Genomic DNA, 23,725 nt, shown 5'->3' with positions numbered 1-23,725 from the left:
ATAAATGTGTGTAAATATATATATATATATATATATATATATATATATATCTGGCTTCAACCCTGCTTATTTATCAGGCCGCAAAGCAATCTATAGGGCCGAAATAGAAAGCGTTGTAAAATTGCACCTGCAGAGACTACAGACTACAGTAGGGTTTAAGGACAACCAGATTTTTTAAGAGTAGATCTCAAAATTTTAAAGAAACATCATTCTCTTAAAAAGGTTTTGCAATAAATGACGTGTTGACAGCCTTTCTATTCAAAATGTTAGGATGAACTGGAATTACGCAAATTATAGCCAAATTAAAGTTCTGGTCAGTATCTGGATTTCTGTTAATTTTCTATTTCTGGTACCATCAACACCTCTGTAAAAACTGATCAATAAATGGTAATCTACGCTGCAGGTTCACAATTTGGAACACCATGATGGGGACCTCAGTTCTGGCAATACCTTGGGCTCTTGCTCAGGTAAGTTGCATTAATTCCTTTCATCAGTGCCCTGATCTAGTAAAATGTTCAATAAATCTGTCGTAGATTCCTTCTTTATCTCATATCTTAGGGAGTATCCCATTTCATATAACCCAAACCCTAACTAATCTCCCTCCTTTTCGAAGGTAAGCAGGATGTCATCCGCATATTCCAGACTGACCAGGTTTTCGTCAACAGCTATTTTCAACATCACTGTTTAGAATATGCTTAGCTGTTTGGGTTTTTGTAATTTAATTTCCCTCGGATATGTCCTATCGTTTTCACTCGCTGTTCCTGACTCAAGGTCCGGGGTAGTCTAAGACCGCAAATGTCATCGATGGTGGCATTGATACCAAGCATTGAAATAGCATTGCACCTATGAGATTAGTTTTTACTTTTTTTGCACTTTTCCAACATTTGATGACAACTCAGCACAGATCTCGATCTCATAATACCCCAGACAATATCAAGCAAGTCCAGGTGCTTAACGTGTTACAAGGTGTGCACATTTCCGACTTTTTCAGACAAAAATTTTGCCTTGATGATTCATCACAGCAGCATGCCAGTGGATTGCCGTATCGACCGCTCGATATGCCGGCCTGGTGACTATTCAAATGGGTAGGAGGGAGGCAGAATTACGCTAGTTGTTAAGGTGCGTGCATTATGACGAATAAACTGCAACCAAAAAATCACAGAGTGGGCCGACCATCCGTATTCTTTTTTGGTGATTCTCACAACCTGCTCCACCCAACCAAATAAAGAATAACCTGGTGTACAGATGAGGCTGTGCATCAGTTTTGTAATCGATTGAGGTTTACTTTGGAGAGCGGACTCAATATGGGAGTTGATACAATATCAGGAGGACGCAATTATCCAGTTTCAAACCAGAGAAACATCACACTCCCCGAAACCAGTTAGAGGTTTCAGTATTAATATTGAAAACACCAGGGGAGAGAATTTTCAGTTTACGTGTACACAGTACTCTTGGAAACGACATTCAACAATGAATGAAGCTAAAAACCGAGTTCGCTGATTTTGGAAATAGGTTTTTTCATCTTCGAAAAATCAATGTTTACTCGTTACACTGACAGGCCATTACACGAGTCACTACAAGGAACATTGGATGATAAATTTAAGCTTCTAATTGCTCTAGCACAGAAAAATGTTGATTAAGTGATAAGACATTTGACTGGATGTATTAATGATCACTGCCCTGGTTACCTTGCGAAAGGCAGCATACTCGTTAAGTTTTCTGCTACCTTTGCTTTTGTGGTAGAGATCCTCTGTTATACAGATGTAGCCAGGGCTTTCAAAATCAACTAAAGGTTCTATTGTGCCAGCAAAACCTGGTTTGCCTTGAAACACTAGAGAGAAAAACCCCTCCGACACCCTGCTCTAACCGTGGTAAAACAAACCATGATCCAAATCTACCAAATTTTTTATATTATGGACAGAATTTATCATCTTTAGCTTAAACACTGGTTTGAGAACCAATTAATTAACTTTCTGGTCAACAGTAAAAGGGCCACTTAGTTCCCAGACTTGTCACCGAGGTGTACAGAAATCGTAGGAAACCACCGTATAAGCTCGGATGCATGTGCAACTACAAACTCGTTTGTGAAAAAATGCAACTGTAATGTGCACTCAGCTGTATCCCTCGTTTACGAGCTTTCCACACAAATACCGCTTTATGACCCACTGTAAACGATACTTAAGATATCAGGGTCTCACTTCTCGGCACAACACCAGTGTCATCGTAAACAAAGGAGTTCAGCCTAGATGCCACCGAGCCTCCCCATAACAGTTTGGTGTCTGAGTGGAAGGCGAGGCTCCTGAAAACCGAAAAACTTCGCGTTGGTGGACTGTCGAGTAGCTTTCAGTCATTATATAACTAATAACTGGACAAGAGAAACTTTACACCGTTCATTACCATAATACATATAAGCGTAGCTCAGTAGTAGAATGAATGAAATAGGCATTTTGAATTTCTACTCGCATTACATGTCTGTAAAACATCATGTAATTGTTGCTCAAGTTCATTCTGGATACGAGGTTTTGAAAAAAACTGAAGGCAAAAAAATTCGCTGCCATGATATGTCATTTGAAAGGTTCACTTCGTACCATCCTTTGGGTAGTTTGTTGTTAAGGTCGACGACTACGGCCGTTATGTGTGCTAGATGATGAGGCGCTTGTATGTATCCGGTCAATGAAATATTTGGAGAAAATAGGTTTAGACAACTTGGTTCGACCAGCCCTGGTTATTGTCACATTTTTTATTGATGAGAGTAGTTTTCATCGGGTGAGCACGACTACTAGTTTAGATCACCTGAAGTCGGAACCAGTCAGTCCACTACCAGCCACCTTCGGAGTCACTACGCGGACCATTGGTGCGGCAGGTCGGCCGTGGGAAACCAGCTTGAGTGAACCAGTCCAATGATACCCTATTCTGAATGCAAACTCCATGTGGCTGGACTCGTCCATCGAGTAATTGACTTTTCTCCAATACAGTGGTTGGAGCATGAGACCACGTGTAACTCCATGATTAGTTCGTTGGTCTAGTAGTAAAAGCGTCTTCGTGCTCAGATGTGTACAAATTCGTTTTGTAAAGTTTACATTACAACATTTTCGCTTAGCTTTTGTCCTACATTAGGGCATTATTTGGTTCCAAATAAAATTCAACCATCCGTGTACAATCAATCTTTTTGAGGAAGGTCGGAGGGTTCCCGACAGTAAACTGTTGTGTTCAAAACATGGTCAGGTAACGCAAACTCAGTCGAGAGGGGAAACTGACTTCTACTTCTTCATATTGAAGAGCAAGAGTTATAAAAGCCATAAGTAATCATCATCGGACACCAAATTTACTCTTTGAACTTAACGCGTTCAGCTGCTTTACGCACCGAGACCCCCTATCAGTGAATCGGGAAATGCGCAAAAAGCTTACATCCCCTGCATTTATGATCAGCCGGACCGCCAAATCGTTCAAGGAAAAGTTTCTTACTCTTATGCTTTGAAGATCTTTGAAGTGGTGCATTATGCACAGTTTATGTTAGGATAAATCCAGCTTCTTTCGTATATTGGGCTTGTCGAATGAATGAAATAGCTCACCTGTAGCGGCTTTAAAGCCTTTTGTAGATTCAAGGTCCACCACCGGTAGGTTTTGCCAATAACATTGGAGGAATCTGATCAGCGGCTATCAAATTACAGTCTGAAGATTTCTTGATAATAACCCTCTTTTTTATTCTGTCCGTATTTCAACAGGCTGGGTTTGGTTTCGGTATCTTCTTGATACTTTTGGTTGCGGGAATAGCGACCTATACCGCTTATCTGGCTGAGCGTATCACGGGAGATCTACGGAGTGAGTATGAATTATTTACAAATAGATACTACTGTAAAGTAGGTTTTACTGTTTAGCTTGTCTTCTGACCTGTAAGCAGCTCCATGCCACGAAAGTCCCATTTCAGAAATTCAGAATTTTCTTAACAAATCCCGCGCATTTTTTCTATATAATCCCCTGTCTAATGGGATCATCTCAAAATTGGATGCACAAATTGTTTTGCAGAGGCAATGACAATCCAAGTTCTAGTACTAATCCTTCGGACCATCCGGATCGAACTGTTCTTGAATGCACTCTCTCTTGAAAAGCTTATGCTTTCACCCATAGAATAACGACATTTAATTATCTAGAAAACAAGCAGATAGATACAAGTTTATTAGCTTATTTGGAAGCTTCCGTAGGGGTTAATGATTTAAGGTTGTTGACATTTATTACGGGTAATGCCAAAACGCATTTGAAACTTCCACTTGCTTAAAGTGAGGCTTCATTGTTGTGGAAAGCAAGGTTCATTACCGTCTCCTGCAAGGTTACCAAAAACTGCTCAAGGTTTCAGTAAAACTATCCTCGTATGATATTTTTGTTACTGTCATCCCCAAATCGTGCACACTCTTTGTATCTGATGAAGATACACACCTGGGTTTTATCGATGACGATGGTACCGATGGTTCTTTGTTGTTTTGACATCACCGCTCTTTGGTTTCCCGTTATGGAAGCAAACTACTGGGTTAGCATCAAAAGTGAGACTAACTGTGTAGTCGATCATCTCCAGTAAGAAAAAAAGTTGATCCGTAATTGCAACCATAGGTAACGCTTTGGTTGTACTGCCTTCACTTACCAACCTACTATCTCACGACAAAGTTCGAGTGAGCTGAACAGATATTAAAACCTGATTAGTGTTGCCCAACACTTGAATCTGAAGGACACAAGATTCCTCCAACAGATCTCGACTGCGGCCGTGCATGGATTCAAAGGCACTGTACACGCACAAAGTGTACGTTACCAGGACCAGCCGCGTTTTCATTGTTTAGCATCTTGAGGGTTGTATTTCAACAAACGTGGATACATACGTAGTAAGCATTCTTCCACCAAATCTCGCGTTAATCTTGGATACAGCTCCTATAAACGGCAGATGATTTCGGAATCAGACAGTTGCACTCTTCTTTGAAGGGCTTGCTTGGGGCAAGAACATATTACTGCACATGACATTTTTCGATACATTTCTCGGGCAGCGCCAATTGTTTTAACCTAGATACCCCAAGTTTATTGGACACCGATTCCAAGTAAAAATGAACAGATCTTTTTAAACGCAAAATGTAAGTGATGGAATAGTTTGTTGATCGACAAGTACTTTATACGGGATTAAGAAATTAGACAGTTGCTTGGGTTTCTGTATTGAGAGTGAAGGGGAGAACAATCCATATTTGAATAGAAGGATGAAAACTTACTTGAATAAAACCCAACAAGCGAAGAGTAACAAAAATCATAGTGTAAGAAGTTCTTTTATTTTGTGGTCAACACATTTCCTTTGAGGCATGGAATGGCGCCCAACATCTAAGCCAAGTAATATTTTGTCACTTTTTTGGTAAAATTTTTTGGAGTGATTGCAGTTATTGTAATCTTCAAGAGCTGATGAATACTAAAATGTCCAAAGGCTGTATGTATGCATGTATGTATGTATGTATGTATGTATGTATGTATGTATGGCTGTATGGGATTTTCCGAGAGCATTTCCCAAAAAGGTAAGCATTCTCTGATAACAGAACAAATGAACTTGGCTTACGCTATTGATACGAACATGTTTTAAAAATGGACTCCTTGTTTCATCCCACTTACTTGCGCTGTGCGCCTTGCGCGGAACACCTCCACGGTTATACCTCCTAAATCCCAGCTGTGTCACGGGTAGGCCTGAAAACATCCAAAGATGTTTCCTAGCGTCTGCAAGCTTTCGGTCACATATTGATTGTTCCACAACCGGGTCTGAATTTCAGTGGACGGGAATATGTTGATCGATCAATAGGCTGGGATACTTGCATCTCCCACTGCGATTAGTCACCAAACGTCAGCACGTGTAGAATGCAGGCGTCTGTACGCGCTATACGCGCAAACAAAGCCCGAAAAGAGCGATCGTCGAGTATCTGTGGTGCGTGTTATTCGGTGTTTGCCTTAGTTATAGGAACGTAGAAGTAGACTGCATTCTTCTGTATCCTGAGAGAGAGGGACGATGTGCTTCTACTTCACAGAAAGTGATAGCATTCGTGAAGTTACCTCTCACTGAAGATGGTGCTGTTGTTGCAGATAACTAATTCACGGGCTTCCGACTGGCTTAGGCTTTAAGGTAGAAAAAATATACCGCTTTGAAGACGTTTTACAAAAATCGGACTGCAGTGCCGAAGGGACTTAAGTCAAGATCCACGCAGAGGCTCCCACTGGAACCCCGCTGATCCACAACTATTGTTGCTTTATCAAAACAAGAACCAGCATGTCATAGTGCTGCTCGCGACAACGTACCACGGTCTCTAGGTTCACACTGGCCCAGACTATCACAGTAAACTTGCTATATGAAACATAAGGAGCGTAGTCGAGTTGGAGATGTTTTCCTTCTCACTTTCTCACCAAGAGCCAAACGATCGATTTTCACAGCATGTACAAAGGATAGTGTATGCACCCCAAGTGATAAGCACTAAAAACTCTTAGTCTTCCTTCAGGTGACTGCGGTGTAACCTGCAGTCGGGATCTTTGTGCGCTTTCGGATATCCTGCAACGCCTAAAATATTTTCTCAATTTGGTCAGATTAACCGCATAGGAGCAGTCTATGCACTTTTCCAGCAGATGCCCTACTGTCAGTGTGGACAGAATGTGCTTTGACTAAATGATTTTAAAGTGCTTGCCTTGAAAATCACATGTCATTATTTTGATTAGCAATCAAACGGAGTGCAGGCATTACTTAAGCTTTGTGGACGAGAAACTCGTTATTCCGTTCCTCTTCGTCTCCATAGAATTAATAGGCTTGTTTCAGCGAGAGTTATTATAACTGCCCAAATTTGAATATTCTGGACATGCCCATCAGGACAGTCGTAGTGTATTGGAAAACTTGCTGACTCGATATGCTCATAAGCGTCAACGATCGTTTTGACGTTGGTGCAAACTAGGCTTAAAATTGGCCACGAGTGATGTAAACGGTCGAGGAAATTTGTTGTATGAAAAGTTCTGTTATTACGATCATCATTGGAATAATTCTCAAAACATTTTCGCTTTCAAAAACTCGCTGAAACTTCTTTTCCTTTCTCCAGCAATCAGAAATCTGCCGAAAGAAGTTTTCCTGGACTTTTCGGATGCTGTTCACTACCATTTTGGCAGACCCGGTCGGATAATCACCTCGGTATTCTCGCAAGTTGTAATCCTCGGAGCTTCAATTGTCTACTATGTATTATTGAGCAACTTCTTGTATAACACGGGAAAATATATTTATCGTAAGTGAGACTGATGGTCGCCAATTACAAATTTGTGATTTATTGAGTTCATATAGCTGAACTTTATATATATATATATATATATATATATATATATATATATTGGTACACATCACAACGCGAAATCCTTTGAGTAGGTTGGCAATCTTGCCTGTGCAGTAACTTTGTCGTAGAATGATCCACAACACCGCTGCTCATGGGGCTGAAAGCCTTGATTACGTTCAGAAACAGCCAAAGAGTATTTGTGCCATTTACGGCAAAGCTTTAGCCATTTATGACTCGGATGCTTCAAAATGTACAATTTTACAACACAGTCGTCCTCCAGAAGACTAGGTACTAGTCAACTGAGTGGGACACGAGCTGTACTATTGACAACTGCGTGCAGGAAGTTTAATTTGCGGTAGTACATTTTTTTGACAGTTTCCAGTCCATCTATACAAAGCCTTATATCCTTGTAGCCGTGCTTCCTCGAAGTCGTACCGTACCAAACTCTGTTTCTGGGTTATCACTCAAGGGACGCTTCCCTATTGAATACGCCGTGCGGAAATATGCAGTTAGGATTAAACATTTGGAGAGTAGGGACGAAAACGTCTGGTGATGCCAAATTCTTGGTGCACCTAATGACCATAACAAAGTATTTTCACGCATACATCTCACAAAAGTTCCATTTAGTTGTTCTTTACTTAAGCCCCGTGAACAAGTACATAGCTTTTTCATAGTGATCCACGGAACAGGAGTGGATGACGATAATGCTAACTCATCATGTCAATCCAATCTATGTTCAAAACACTTGAACAGCTAAAAGGATTGTTTCTAGTCTAACGATGGAAATAGCCACCGCTTTGTAGCCAGAGATACTGAGAACACACAAACAAATGGTTATCCACTTGGCAAGTCCGGATGTCCGCGAATACGTCAAACATTAGTCGAGATTGCGGAACTCACCTAACAAACTTGTCGACATTGTTGATATTATGCCTCCACAGTTTGTATAACGCATACTTGTTTCATGGTTTGTTTAAACTATAACTCAAGGCTGATAAATATTTTCTTTACAGAAAGCGCAACAAACGAATTCCCCATACCGCCGACAATTTCATTCGGGGGAAGGAACTTCACAGATAGTGAGTTAATGCCTTCTCTCACCAGACCAACTCCTAAGGATGACCGATCCATTGATAAGACCGTTTCTCTACGGTGCAGTATTTGGCTTGAAGTGAACTATCTAATAACAGTCAAAGTTCAATTATCGACGAATATTATAAGTTTGACGTTTTCGATGTCTTTTGTACGAAAAAACATTTGAGGTATGTTGTATTGTGCGCGGTGGCCGAGCTATTGGGTTTACGGCTGCACTGCGCCTGCCAGACTACGCGATAGAGAGAAGGCAGAGAACTGCGGACACGGCTGTATTGCCAGAATGTCTGCGTAAATATATACGATGACTATTGGCCAAATATGCTCGTTCACTTGTTCGCTCCGTACAGCCAATGGTGGTGTTCCGGTCGTGAACATTCTCAGGCCCACTACGCTGGTCGTCTGTTGCTAAACCGTGTTAGGTGGGAGCCTTGTTTCGTGGGAACCATCAACTCACCTACTTTCCGGAAGTGTCGAACCCATGGTGACCTTGGGGATGCGTCACTCTGTGCACATGTGCTTTTTCTTCTGTCTGGGTGCGCCCTGACAAGGTGCTCTAAATTGATGAAAATTTTCACTCGATATTTTTCGGCAACATGCTTAGTCATCCCTGTGTTATCCTTTGTGGTAGGAATCAAATGGAGAAGGAACCACACTAGAGAAGGGAAGATCTAAATACAAAACGGTTAATGTTAACAAAATCGAGTATATATGCAAGTAAAATTAGAGTAGTTTTTCTAAAACACAAACCAGTGATGTACCTTGTGGGTAGGATTGAAGAATGAGGGCCTTTCCAGATAAAACGTTCCGTGGGCTTCCCAAACTTTGGTGAGGATTGTTATAAACCATGTGTTGAAGCTCGAGATAGATAGGTAGTAAAGGCACTATTTTACTGGCCTGAAGGCCGATGGTTCGAACCAACATCTAAACTGCTGATATCGAAGCTTGGGCAACTTGAAAATATCCCAGCCCTCGTGCTTCATTTGGCTAGCATGAAAACTGTTACTACTGGTTATTTTCCATATATTCAGGATATTCCACATAATACATGTGCTTAAATCTGTTGTGTGCAAATCCAGTCAACTAAGTTATTTCTCCCTACAAATAACCAAAATAAGGCCAGTTTAATCATTGTCACTGAAGGATCCAAGATGTATAGGTCTTGAATGTGTTTCTTGTCCATGTTATTTCAAGAGTTATCAAATCGCAGCCTTGTTATGCAAGTTATTGGGATTTGTTTTCCCGTAACTCTTTAAGGAAGTTTGTGTTACGTTCGATGTAATGTGGAAACATGAAAAAGCGTGTTGCAGTACTAACTACTCTTTAATTCAATGTAAACTGTCTGAATTTGTTGTAAAGGGATCACCGATCTCCCAAAAATACCTTCCTTTCGCCTGAAGTTGTATCCCAAAAAACCGTCCAATCATTCAACCGTACAGGTTCGTTATGTGTATTCAAATGGGTTAGTGTCACTTCCACATCAAACGATACTCCCATCGTTCCAAACGGCTTTGGTAGATAGCGAAGGTATAAGGTAAACGTCTCCAAGAAAAGCCGTTTTTTACCGATTGATAATCTGACAGTCTTGTTTTACATGCGGAAAGACTGAGATCTCATGGATGCCCACGCTTTTCTTGAAAATGTTCCTGATAAAACGAGTGCAATTCTATTTATTTCACAGTACTTTGTGATGTCGAAGGTATCAATGGCAGTTACATCGAAACAAGCACGAATGAACTCTTTGCCAAGCTTTGGCACGTGCAGAACACTGTACCTGTCTGGATTTTGCTTATTTTGTTCCCACTGGTATCGATCAAATCGCCCACATTTCTCGGGAAATTCACTGCACTTGGTGAGTTGAGGAACACAGTATGTCCATGTCTTGGTTGTCATGCTTGCCCTTGCGAATCGCCATCTAACCTTTTGTGTCAGATGGTGTAATGCTGGTAAATCGTTACTTTTGCTGCTCTAGATAATAGACGCCCTAACTTATGAGGGTCTCCTTTAAAATAAACCTCCTGGTCCCAAATTAGCTTCCCATCTTCTAATTGAGGTCACGTGAATACACCATATTTTGAGTTGAAAAGACCTTCTGATATGATTAGGCCTACGATTAAACCCAAAGGATACCACTAACCAACAATGAAATTTCCCAGTTGATTAAAATGTCGGCGGAGTAGGATAACCATTTCGTAGAAATCTAACATATCTATTAAAAACGAATATTACAGTAATAGTATGTGACTACCAACGAGGTGAACAGGAAAACCCAAGCAGAGCTAGAAATGGACGAGCTTCGTTGTGTCAGAAAGAACGGAATCGCGGACGAACAACACGCCTCTCTGATGGATGATCGGGCCGGTTTGGCGAGTTTAGTTCTGTCGAAACCTTGAAGTATACAACCTCAAATCTGAACATATAGTGCAGTCAACCAGTATCTAAAACCCTGGAAAATTTCGGAGGCTAGTCAAGCTAATCCGTTTCTTGATCTAAGAAGCTGCCAAGATAAGCAATATGACTACTGATTATCGGTTGGATTTTTTAATTAGAATGTTCCCGACCATCACAGTTATCATTCAACAGTAGCTGACTTGTTCGGTAAATTAGTATATGGCCACACAAAGAAGCTCATCAAATGCATATTCAACGGCCGCACAGATCGGGTGGCAGACGCATGACTCTGAGGCCCATCGACGGAGAGTGCTGACCTCACTGTAGAGCTATTGATCACGGGACGCTCACTTCATAAGTCGGAAACAAGTCAGAAGGCCTTGCGTCGTCAGCAATGTGGGTGATTAGCACTTTGAAAAGCTTTGCTCTCCATTATTGCACAGTTATTCTGGTCAACCACCCTAATCATCCGACCTGGTAAAGAGCGGTCACGAACATCCCCAGGAACAGTTTACCCAGGTGATGACCGAGGCGTCTTCATTGTTTATCCACACTGTCTACCAGATCTTACCTCCACAACAGTGGTTTGTACCTTAACGAATACTGGATCCCGGGAAAGTGAGCGGGCGCACCAGCTTATCCCAGAATTCATCGTATAATAAATTCCACAAACACTGGGATGACTTTCAAATAATAAATCAGTCGAAAACTTAAACTGGAAGCTTATTAGTGCTGAATGCGTCTTATAGAAAAAGAAGCAGTTTTTCAGTGGTCTGCTGACAACCGAGGATGAACAATGCGACAAATCTCTAATGTAATAGCATGTGTAAGACCAAGTTGGTGTTGATTTGGGATAGGCCTGGTCACTAAATATGGAGTTCATGTTCGTATATGCGAAGAGCTTACACATGTTATAGCTCGACCAGTGGAACAGTCTTTCAGAACGTGAAAGTTGATGACTTGGCGCTTCCTGCCATTCATATTAAGTGAAAATAAGCTTCCGTTTAAAATATTATTGGGTAGACAAACCGCACTATCTTTCAAGGGAGTACAATTTACTTGACTCGCTAAATGAAGCCAGGTTGTCTGTTTGAATTCATTGTCAGTTCAAATTCGCCTTTTACGCATTGTGTCATATCCTATTGTATTCTACATCAGTCCAGCATGTTATACCTTATGCGTATTTCATTTTTCCCTCTGCGTGTGACCCGCTCTAATCCTGAATAAGCTGAAAGCGATGTAGAGTGGACTACATGTGACCACTGTTGTACGAAAGACGTCGATTGTTTGCCCGCAAAAACCAGTCATATGTATGCATTGTGGATATGCAGGCTAACTTTCGCCTACACCACGAGATTCTGTCATTTTTTGTTTTCACCTACTCAATAAATTTGACCTAATTGACTTAGTAAAATACACTCATTTGCCAACAAATCTGGTTTTGCGTGACACTCACCTGGAACCCAGCTAAATCTCCAGTTCATGATGTTTCCAAGCAACCGAGTGTGCTGTAGCAGGCCGCCCCATATTTCAGTTGGTACAATATTCCAGATACCACGATACATTTATATAAGTAATGCACTACTCACAAGATCCTTCGATAGCCCACGACCGGTTTTAGCCTTTTTGAAGCTCAAATTTGTTTGCAAATGAGTGCGTTTCGTTAACTTGTTAATTGGGGTTTTAAACAGAACATAAAATTGACGGAAACTCGGGGATTGCGCCTACCTGGTGATAGCCTTTTTTATTCACCATCCTGTCTCATCTTTTCGGAGTTACGTTGTGTTCACTTGGTTGCAGACGCGACTCAGTGAAGACTGTGTTCTTCACGCATGTGCAACAGTGTATTTCGGTGTGACGGACAAACGGGCATTCCAATGCCAACCATTGTAGGTACATTGTACGGAACATCATGACACCCGTGCAATCTTCCAAACTTTTTCCAAAACTCACATCACTTGGGTAAATACTTAGAGATAAATATATTAATTAAGTGCCCTTCCTATTTACTGGATTAAGTGCAGCTCATCATATGAAATCAGTGGTTCTAGGTCGTGAAAAAATATCTGTCACAATAACTTGGTAGGATAAGGGTTGCTAAGCTACCAGTCATCCAAGCGACTTTCGTCGACCACTTTGTAGTAGAATCCAAGCTAACCGATTGAATGACTGATTCTCTCCACAAAATCCAGACTATTTTCACATTTCAGCGGCGTAGCTGATTAAAAAAAACATCTTCACTGCTAGCTCTATTTGCCTTTACCCAAATTCTGTTCCCTATTCCCTTACAGCAACCATTTCTGTTATCTATCTATTTATCTTGACTGGAATTAAGGGCTACAGCTGGAAGGTGAATATGGATGCGGACAAAGTCACTGGGACGATTGAAAGTGAGTCTGTTTGGAGTGGTAGCATTTTGCTTAGCCTGTCAGGTCTTTTTGCATTTGAAACACGACTTAGTGTAGAACACTCCCGTTTGTCAAAGGTCAGTTCCGGAATTTCGGCCACAAAATTGTGCAGGAGCGAGCACACCAAAAAGCTTCCATATGTAAGGGGAAACCGAAAACTCATCATTACCGTGATGTAATCGCCATTAGTGTTCATCACATTCAGAATGCCAAAAGACCAAAAATACTACCTCTCGTGACATTTTCAACCCGAAATCAGTTACGAATAGAAGAAGATCAAAATAGTTCCTGAGACTTGTCTGACATTTTCTATCTTTGCTCTCTAATATCACTAGCATTTTCATACTTCGTTACTGACTAGACCAAATGCTTACTAAATTTCAAGCGGGACAGACAGTCAGTACGAAGCCTTTAAACGGGGATTTGAGTCCAAAGAGTCGAAATTGATAGTTGTATGTGTATCAGCCGGTTACCCGGGCCAAAATAAAACAGAAGATCTTGGTGTGGGCTCATTTCACGTCTTCTCTTCATTTCACGTAATCGTATTTGGCCACCAATCTTTCAGATATGTTGAGAGTCTCGAAAGACGCACGGTGATCTTGAATCTCTCGTGAGAGAATGCGATTTCCAAGTAAACGAAATGTTACATGTTCATATTGCGTACTTTTAAATCTGGGAGGTTTAGTTGTAGCAAAATCATCACTTTTTAAGGTGGCATTATCACTACCATTTTGTATGGTGAAGTGGAGCAGTAGATGGGTCATTGGAGCTGAAATGTTCGCATTTTAACCAATGAGCGTTCGTGAATTTCCTTTAAGCAGTTCGGTGGTAAAATTTGTTGGAAATGCACCCTCTAGATTTGTTTTATTTGTATTTTCTGCAAATCCCTTTCTTTTTGGCAATAAAATCTTATTTATTTCCTGTGACACTTCAAACATGCTCACAATCTTTGCTACCTGGTTGAAAATTGTCCTGCTTTTGAAATTTTCGTGAAATAATGTAATGTTTTGCCGTGAGAAACCGAAAAGCCTGGGTTGTGCTTGGATAAAATTTTTTATACAGGTGCTACCCTTAAGACAAACTAGATGGATCATACTAGCAAGACTGAAGAAAAGATTAATATTTGGTCTGACTGACGCAATCTGACAAAACCTTCAAGATAAACAAGATCTTTCGCGTGTCACGGTACAATTTATTTTGTACTATCGATCAGTAGCTTGCTTGACGTCATAACTGGGAATGGTAGCTGTACTCTCAACGGTTCTATTTCGAGTGAGTATAACAAAAATAATGGTGTAGCACTAAAGTATCCTTTTTCTTTGTTGAGTTGCCTACAACCTTTCGGTAGTTGAATGTGAAATCAGTCGCCGTTCACCGTTTTGATTTTTTTAAAGGCTTACTCTAATGTTTGATCCTAAATGGTACTACAAATCTACTTTAATACGGTAGTCATTTGAGAATGAATACAGTGCTTCATCTGGCTTTCACTTGCTGAGTTTACGGAATAATCCTGGTTGTCGTTTTCCCCGTTTTGGTATACGCCCTATGTTACGGGTATATTGTTCTATATACACCCAAAATCATTCTGCTTCATTCCAAAACACATGAAATTTTAATGATCTGTTAAGATAATGGATGAATACGAATACAAATTATTGAAACTCAGAGCCATTCAAAATCAGCTTCATGTGACCTTCTGGAACCGCCTTTAGTGAGGAAGTGAACAAAACCATCTCTTTCACTTTGTTTCAAGTTCTGCCGTTGAGCTTGGTAGTTTAGCACTGTGGTTTGGCAAACGAGCAACTTTGTCTTTCCACGCACTTTGGTTGTCCGACTTGTTTGTCAGTCATTTAGCGCTTGTCAAAGACGTGTGACCGAAACTACCACATCCTACTCTGGTCAGAAACAGAATGGCTAATGAGTATTTCTTATTGTTATTTCCGGTAATTAAGAGTTTCTTGTGATACTGATTTTGTAACCTGCAGTCACTGGGGGGACCACAGGATGGATGACTGTAAGCAGACCTGTGACATTCGGTCACATCTGAACTATGGCTCTTTCGGATTGACGGTGGTGGTAGTAGAGTGCGGACGAAGTGAGACATACAGCTACATTTGCAAATGAATTCAGTTTTCAAGGGAGACTCATCTTGAAGATGATTCTCAAAAACGAGTGACTTCGTCCAATTCGGGTCCGAGTAGAACATAAGGTTGACGGAAACTCGGGGACTGTCCGTTCCTGACAGGCCAAATGGAAGGACAAAATAGGATTTTATTATGAAAGTAACCACTGAATGCCCCAAAGATTACTGAGATCCTCAACTCCACTAGATGCTGACCAGACAGGCAACGCCCCTGCAATATGCAGCGCGTTAGAGCCTCATACCAGATCCAGACAGCGTGCGTCAGCATTGGATAAACGTTAGACAACTCCCTGTCAATCTACAGCGGGTTACAGCCTTGTGTCAAAGCCAGATAGTGTGTGTCAGCGTTGGACTATGTTCAGACAGTGTCCCTCTAATTAACTAGCCTGAGGTCGTTTTATTTTCGCACTCGCACTCTTGCACTCGTTTGTTCGCAACAAAACTGTTATTTTCCTTATCCGTGAACCTTCATCCGGCACTAGGCACTGGAGTGGGAACGGCAGTCAGATACAACAGACTGACGATTCAGCAGATAAAGCGGTTTTTCTTAATCTTGGGAGTAGGATATTATGCTTCGACACAGCTGACTTGTTCCATCAAGATCAAAGTGAACAACAGTAACCGTTCTAACATATCAGCAGAAAGCTTTTTGTTGCGTTGTACACATCGATCATCATGGTTGTACGACAGTGATGCATCGGTGTTGAACACTGATGTCATGCTGTCGATGATGATGATGACCACTTAAAAAGCCAGACCGACTGGCAAAGACAAAATAAGCATATCAAATGGTGTTGATGCTCACGTGCTATTGTCTGCTTAATTTTCAGACTATAGAAATTTATTTGCCAGCCTTACAGGTGCTTGTTCAATGGCGTTCTTTATACACAATGCGTTACACACGATCCTCTGGGCTCAGCGCACACCGAAGCACAATGTAAGTACGATGACCGCCCAATTAACCAAAGCTATTCAACGGAGTAAAACATTTATGCATTGTAATCTGCTAATCGCATTGATATCTGAGGTTCATTTAAAGTGGGTCATGACGCAGATAAATACAATCATAGCAGAATTTCAAAAGGCTGTGGGCATTTATACACACCTAGTATATGCGTATAAACATCTCTGACAAAAGAAGCATATTTCTGGACCACAAACTTTCTTGGTTTCGTTGCAGACTGGTTATTTCCGCTCAAGGGATTACAACACAGTCAATTGACATCACAGTGGCTTACCCTCTCGTCGCTATAATTTGCTGATTCCAAAGATGGACTGTTCATCAGTGACGATGAATATCAGCTTGCCTTAGACTTTTTTCTCGAGGACCACTAACTGTCAGAATAATGGTTAATTTGTTTTTCGATTCGCAAAATAATGAGCACCGTACAATCAGAAAAAAGTGTTCATTGTAAATCTTCAAACCCCGGCTTGTCGAAATTTCCTGGAGATGGATCCGGTTGAACGGCTTTCAGCTAAGCTAGTTTTCGTCGTTCTTTGCACCCCATTAGTTGTTTTCTGATTACTGTATTTTGTTGATAGGATATTTAAACTGCTTGGAATGAAATCCCGACTGTGGACAGTTCTGGCTCAATCATGGTGATGGGTCTACATCAGAGTGTGCAAACAGTGGACTTCAGTATCACCATTAGAATTCACCATCCGAGTATATTTTTCGCCTCGCAGGGATTCAAACTCCTGATATCTGACATACAAGGCGAGGGTTCTATGTCTGCTGTACCACCGCACGCTGAATGTGCCGTGCTTTCAGCCCACCGTGTTTATGTTTGAGTGATATAGTTGGTTTGCTGCACTTTTCGAAGGCGCCTTTTTGCTGACATGACGGGCGGCGGATCTTCTTGTTTCACGTTCCTACAGATTGGTAATCTTGAGTTCAAAGCATGCAAAAAAGTTTTGGAGGCATGTAGACTCTGGACTACCTATACAATCCACATGTCACATCCGTTCTGATTCCTTTCTTCATCAACAAGAACGCCTAGATGTTACCAAAGAGTAAAAGTTCCATTATTGATCGTTGATACTTGATCCAAAGCTTTAAGTCGTGACACGCCCACAAGCTTCGGTTGGTTTACGCCAAAATGGAAACACTAGACACGGGGTTTTCTTTATAAACGCTTTGGGTCTTCTATGCATCTAAGTAATTTGCAGTTGCGGGTTTTTGTGGCTCAGATCGTGGCTCCGTCAATGCAGTAAAAGCTGATACTCTGCCCAGTCCAGAAATTTTGTGAACGCAACAACTAAAACACGACAAAATATGAGCACAAGGTGGCTCCGTGGTTGAGGTGTTAGCCTACTTATCGGAGGTCCGTGGTTTGACCTCACTTTCGGCATCTTAATCACTCCTGTCTAGCCTTTGGCAAGATGTCGTTATTTCAGCCATCTAGGTTGCTTCGGAGAATCTAGAAACTCGGCGGGCGTTACAGCTGAACAGTTACGTTTGATTTTTTTACAGCCATTAAAAGTTCATAAAACATGAGCTAGGAGAGCGGTTTGTCTGAAATTTCAGCATGCCCATATGATGGTCAACTTTGGAGGAGTTTTGATGTGTCACCGGTTTTCTTCACATGAACTCTTGTTCAGAAAAACTAATATATTATTGTAACTGTTTCAAGACAATTAGATGGTCAAACGGCTTGGAAACTGACATTTAGTGGCTAATTCCAATGCAACTTGTAAACAATTCTACCTAACCACTAAAACGCCGTCACGTTTTTTTGTTTTTCTTCTCAGCCACAAGTTATTCTGGCCGCTTTCGGGTTTACAACTCTAACCTACTCCCTCATTGGTTGCATTTTTTTCGCCGTCTTCCCCGTTTCCAAGCGGTGCATAAAGGATGTGAGTATTTTGTTGTGTTTTGTCAGTTCTGTGCTCCAGTGTTCCATTTAGCCGTTTTAAGGGTGAAAGTGGTGCCACGTAATTTCCCAGTAAATACACGCTGATGACTCACAAACCTGTTTTTCATGAGCCTGGCATAAAGGTTTAGTTTCTGCATGAAATTCACTGTGAATTTCAACTGAAAATGCATTTCCCGAGTCACTTCGATTCCTTTTCAGTGAAAACAGCTATAATTGCTGTGTTAATCGACAGTCAGACAGGTTTTGGATTTTCGACTGTTATTTCGAGGTAGATTTCTATTGAGACAACGATGTTTTGTGTGAGCTGTAATGCGCCGGCAATATCAATCAATCTTCCAGTGAAATAACTGCCACTTTAGTCATCGCAGGCTAAAATGCCTTCGGCGATCTCAATTTAGCAACTTCAGACAACGAGCACAACCAGCCCACTGTTCCATGGCGTGAGATTTTGACCAAGGAACACAAATCTGCGCCTAATTCTTTTGGAGTATGCACTGTATTACTAAGGTTTGTAAACTGTCCTCTGCGGTAGATAGTGAAAGAACTATCGAACAAAGTGACAGATTGGAGAAAGCAACAACTCGACCAGCGTGGTCGGGCAGTTCAGGTCGACTCATCCGTTCGTCAGGGAGATTAATACGTATAGAGATGAGCAATCAAGCTATCGTTTTATTAGGTGAGTCAAGTATTAAGTTGAAACATAAAAACTTTTTCGATTCCCGACAGCAGCAAACATTCGCCTCGTATTGCTCACATATCTGAGTTCCATTTGTGAAAATGTATGTCTGCTTTAGTCTCACTTAGAGCAAGGATTTATGACTCACGTACAATAATAGCGGATGATAAGTACACTAATTTTTGACGAAAATTCAAACGGCGAGGTTGGTTACCTAGGTATGTTGGTTACATAATTGTGGACAGCATGACCACATTTGCATGTATCGATCTCTAACCTCATACTGTCGGAAGTATCACCTCATATTCATCTGGTCGTTCATTGCTTTGTTGTTGGCATCCTGTTGAAAGTTTGTCGTCACATCATTGCAGAAATCAGGCGAAGATTAAACAAGCATGTTTAACGCTATTCTGAAGATTTAATAGAAGTAGAGATTTACCATTTCAGTCACTACACTGATAAGCTCATTTAATATTTTTTCTGGTAAAATTGAACCTTGACGGTGACTGACTAACAACGAATGCCGTCTACTCTTTAATTTTTGCTAGTTTACTCAGTGCACTGCTGTCCTGATTGCTGCCTTAACCAGCTACACTACATGGCTTCTAAAAAACCTTGGTAAAAAAGCCTTCTTCAAGTCATTCTTGTTCTTACTTGGTCCTTGGAAATTTTGTTTCTTCCCCAAGATCAACCGTTGTCTTTCCGTCCTTTTGCTAGAACTTACTGGACAACTTGGTCACTGATGTTCCGGTTTTTGTTGGACGTCTGGCTCTGTTGTTTCAGATGTCGACGGTCTATCCGATGATTGTCTACCTTCTGAGAGCACAGTTCATGTACGCTGTTTTTGGGAACATTTACCCGAGGTGGGTTTCATTCTGCCTGTTTGACTTCGGATGAACATGAACTCTCCGAAATGAACTAATATTAGTATTACCGTTCCAGCTGGAAACATGCGCTCATTTTTCATCTTGTTGTCGTGGGTCTCGGTGTCTTGTTTGCCGTCGTCTACCCGCAAATTGGCACGATTATCCGGTGAGTTTTTCGTTTCGCTTATATTACTCCCGTTGTCCTCATCATCATCATTTTCACTGTCAGAAACATGAGCGTTAAGACTGCACTTGAGGATATCAGGGACTGATACTAATGGGTCACAGTCGCCACAGTTCACAACAAAGTGCTGTGTGCCAGTCTTAGTCGATTATTCTGTTTAAGACAATCCTTTCTATTCGTAGAAATAGCATTAAACAGTCAAATAAGCTCATCAGCCAGTGAATCTGTACGAACTAGTTTATCGTCTTTAGTAAATTTATATTCAACAGTTCATCCTTATTTGATCCCATAATGTTTGAATAACGAGAAAAAATAAATCTCAACTAAAGCCCTTATTTAGCAGTTTTCGGGAACCATGGAGCTTCTATTGTTTGTGCTGTTTGGTAACAAAACCACAAGTTGGAGTTTGATTCTGGATCTCATCAAAATCTGTGCGGAAACGCGAAAAGTATAATAAAATAGCTGATAAAGAAACATCAACAGTGTTTGTTTGCACAATTGGTGAGGAATCCCTTTGCTTCAGATCTGAAGGGCCTAGCTACGAGCCACGAAGCGATCAGCGAGTTGTGTTGCTTACTTGCGTGTAACAGATAATGGAGCTACTCATCATGTGGTGACACACTTTGAACGCGACGTAGTGTTGTCGGGTTCTCCAATTAACGACCACTCGAATGAAGAAATGTCGGTTCCGTTTTCTGCCTACTACCGGAACATGATAACGAGTTTCGATGAGAAGCGAAACAACTGTGTACAGCGTTTATCTTTCAGCACAAGCTGCATTCACTTGCAAGACGAAATCCAAAAACAAAAAACTATGAAATCTTGTCTACCAAACATGTTTCCTCAGTTACCTCATCATCTCTCTTTGTACCTAACTTTGCATGAAAATTGTCTAATAATAAAAAGCGAGGGAGTCACAATAACCCTAAGTCTCATAAAGCGATCCATTGAAATAATGTCTCTGTGGATCGAAAAAATCTGGTTTTGTCAACATGATTGCTTTGACCACTGGGATTTGCCTTCTAAAATTTTCGCTGAACTTTTAACAGAGATTATTGGTAGGGCAGATTACTTAGTTAGTGGTTGGCTCGTTGACTGAGCTTGACGGTTTTGCTGAGAGCAGTTCATCAGTACTCGAGGACGCATCATCAAGGCCTTATAAAGGGCGGAGCGGAGCAATGCGTCACAGTGTGGCTTTTCCAGCGACATTTTAAGTAGATGCCAACTTATAGCACTGTTACTGTTAGTTTTTCTGTACGTTACGCGTACCATTTGAATTACTATATATCCTACCTGTTGTCTGTATTTCAGATTCCTTGGGGCAACAGGCGGCTTCATCTTCATATTTACACTGCCCCCTTTGATCACTTTGCTCAACAAACGGATCCTAGGACGAGAGGCGGTTGTGCATCCTAAAGTAAAATGTGATGCTATCAGCGACTATGCAAAAAATGGCAAAGATTCCCCTAAAATCTCCGATGAACTGACCGTTCTACGTGACTGGTGCGACATGAAAACCTGTATACTTTGGTGGATACGTTGTTTTTTCTACATACTGATCATGCTGTTTGGACTGTTGAATTTCATCGCTCAATTTGTCCTATTGGGAATTCCGCAAAACAGCAGCGTTCCAGAATGAAAAATAATTGTCCGCGTTTTCCGTCACGTGAACCAAACTCAGCCGCACAGCTGGACACAAAAAATGAAGCCAAAACATCGCTACCACCCTCAGGAGGGCCCAGTAACATGTTCACCCAATTCCGTTGGTTCAGTCAAGACATTTCCTGATCAACCTGTTCTAGTGCCTTTTTATACTACTGGAACGTCGAAAAGCAGCATTCAGTTTTTGTCCTTCCAATTCCGTCCCTTTCCACCGGTTTTATATGAAAACATAAGTAGTCAAATACATAAAGCATTAAGTCAACGTTTGTCACTTTTGTTGGAGGAAAATAATCACGGTACATGTGGCTTTTGTTTTTTTTGTTATGGACTGCATTTGGTGGTGGGGCACTCTTCTGAAGTAAGGGTGCAATTCAACTGCACTAAAGGAAAAAGGTTTTGCTAGAAGAATCGTGGTCAACGCATAGACCAATCCATTAAGTTAAGATGACTGCATATTACGCGAACGCTTCCTGGCATCATCTTTAGGGTAACTGGATTAAAAACAACAGGTATTTCAGTGTGACGTCAAAGACTAAAAATAAGGATATGTCCATATCAAACTGAGATGACCATAGTGGCTTACAGTGCACACAAACCCATTCACTCACTGCGAATCTTTTTAGTCTCAGTCTGTCCAGACGGTTAGTCATTCACATATCCAATTGACGTACTCGAAATTTGCACCTAGACCTGATGATATGAGACAACACTGACCAGTCTGTCAGTCATCAAACACAGTTTCTCTTCTAGTAAATTAGATCATTAATCGGTGCAGGCTTGGCGGACAGCCGAGCGCATTATCCACATTATTAATTCCAGCCTCTGGTGAAAACTGGGAACAGAAATAGCGGGTCAAACAGACTCACTATGCTGGGCAAGTTACCAACACGCAGTGACAGTTAAACTGAATTTACTCATTTGATCAGAATTCGATTCATCTATCACAATAGGAGCATAAGCATGGCGTGAGTAATATCAAACTCAACTCCAAGCACATATGCTATCCCCACTTGCAGTGTGATTTCGGGTTGCAGCCGGCACAAAACGTTTGGACCCCACGTAAATGTTACAAATGATGCTGCGTTGTTGTTCACCTTGAGGTATCTTCCCATCGAATCGTCGCTTGTTCAATCTGGCGTTATTTAGAGTAGTGGGCGCTACTCTAAAAAGCAGTAATTTATCAGTAGTGGACTCATCACTCTCAGTAATCGTAACGAACTATGTACTTCGTCAGGACGGAATGTCAAATTTGACGGGGAATTTGTAGAATGATAAAGGTATTAGGTAATATTACCGTTTAGGTGACTCAGATCTGGTTACTAATCTCAGTATGCTCAGTCTTATTTCAACGGGGTGGTGCTATGAACAATGAAATTAGCACTTCTCAAGTTGGTGGGTCTCACAGTTTCCTTCGAATTTGCTGATTCGATTTTATTTGCTTGGTTGGATGAAGCATCAAAACGTGAAATTTGAGGACTTTTTGAAAACAGTTGAGAACACTAACGTAGGAACTACATCGTCCAGCTAATTCCATGTTTCAGGACAGACCATGTTTTTTTTGCCGTTACAGTCTGCAGTCATCAGTATCAGATAAAATTCGGCCACGCAGTTGATCTGGTTACTGACCGCCGAAATCGCAAACCTTGTTAAGGCAAAGATTCATGATTTCCCAAATTTGCGAGAATGAAGTTTGGTATGCTCTATGGCATGGAGGGAAAGATAGGTAGGAAGGCTTTCCAAAGCTATACCGAGAAAAGGGTATTCACTTTGCTGTAGGGTGCTTGACCATTTTTAATAAAAAATGGGTCTATTAACTAGCGAAGCTAGAACCGCTCAACCAATTACGAATTGCTCTTCCTAGTAAAACTACAAACCTTTTCAGTCCATAAACATCAGAAACCTAAAGAAAACCAAGCCAGTAAACGAAATATACGTATCACTTTTGTGCATTGGTTCGCTTTAGAAGTTACGAGCAGACCTCGTAAGAACGTTATGCTTACGTTTTAGCACCAAAAGAGTGAAAAGACAAGGAGAATACACATCTCGGTATCTAGCTCCGCGTTTCAGTATGCTAAATAGGGAAGCTACTGAAGCTACTGAATCAACGGTTG

At 41.1% G+C, this 23,725-nt stretch overlaps 1 protein-coding gene across 1 annotated transcript in view; it reads left to right on the top strand.

The window, feature by feature from the left end:
- The window catches only part of T265_13708 (hypothetical protein), a gene marked incomplete at both ends in the record, with an annotated part of 25,500 nt that extends 3,592 nt beyond the window's left edge, over positions 1–21,908 (top strand). The window contains 11 exons of the mRNA XM_009170158.1: positions 404–467; positions 3,726–3,822; positions 7,092–7,271; positions 8,330–8,395; positions 10,090–10,260; positions 13,091–13,189; positions 16,181–16,287; positions 18,102–18,206; positions 19,620–19,765; positions 19,845–19,934; positions 21,264–21,908. Coding sequence (XP_009168422.1) covers positions 404–467; positions 3,726–3,822; positions 7,092–7,271; positions 8,330–8,395; positions 10,090–10,260; positions 13,091–13,189; positions 16,181–16,287; positions 18,102–18,206; positions 19,620–19,765; positions 19,845–19,934; positions 21,264–21,591 — 1,453 coding nt within the window. The remainder of the gene's footprint in view (positions 1–403; positions 468–3,725; positions 3,823–7,091; positions 7,272–8,329; positions 8,396–10,089; positions 10,261–13,090; positions 13,190–16,180; positions 16,288–18,101; positions 18,207–19,619; positions 19,766–19,844; positions 19,935–21,263) is intronic.
- Between the last annotated feature and the right edge of the window lie 1,817 nt (positions 21,909–23,725).

The sequence above is a fragment of the Opisthorchis viverrini genome, assembly GCF_000715545.1.
Source record: "Opisthorchis viverrini unplaced genomic scaffold opera_v5_94, whole genome shotgun sequence".
NCBI lineage: Eukaryota > Metazoa > Platyhelminthes > Trematoda > Opisthorchiida > Opisthorchiidae > Opisthorchis > Opisthorchis viverrini.
Note: the sequence above shows the minus strand (reverse complement) of the source record. Positions and strands in the feature narration are given on the sequence as shown.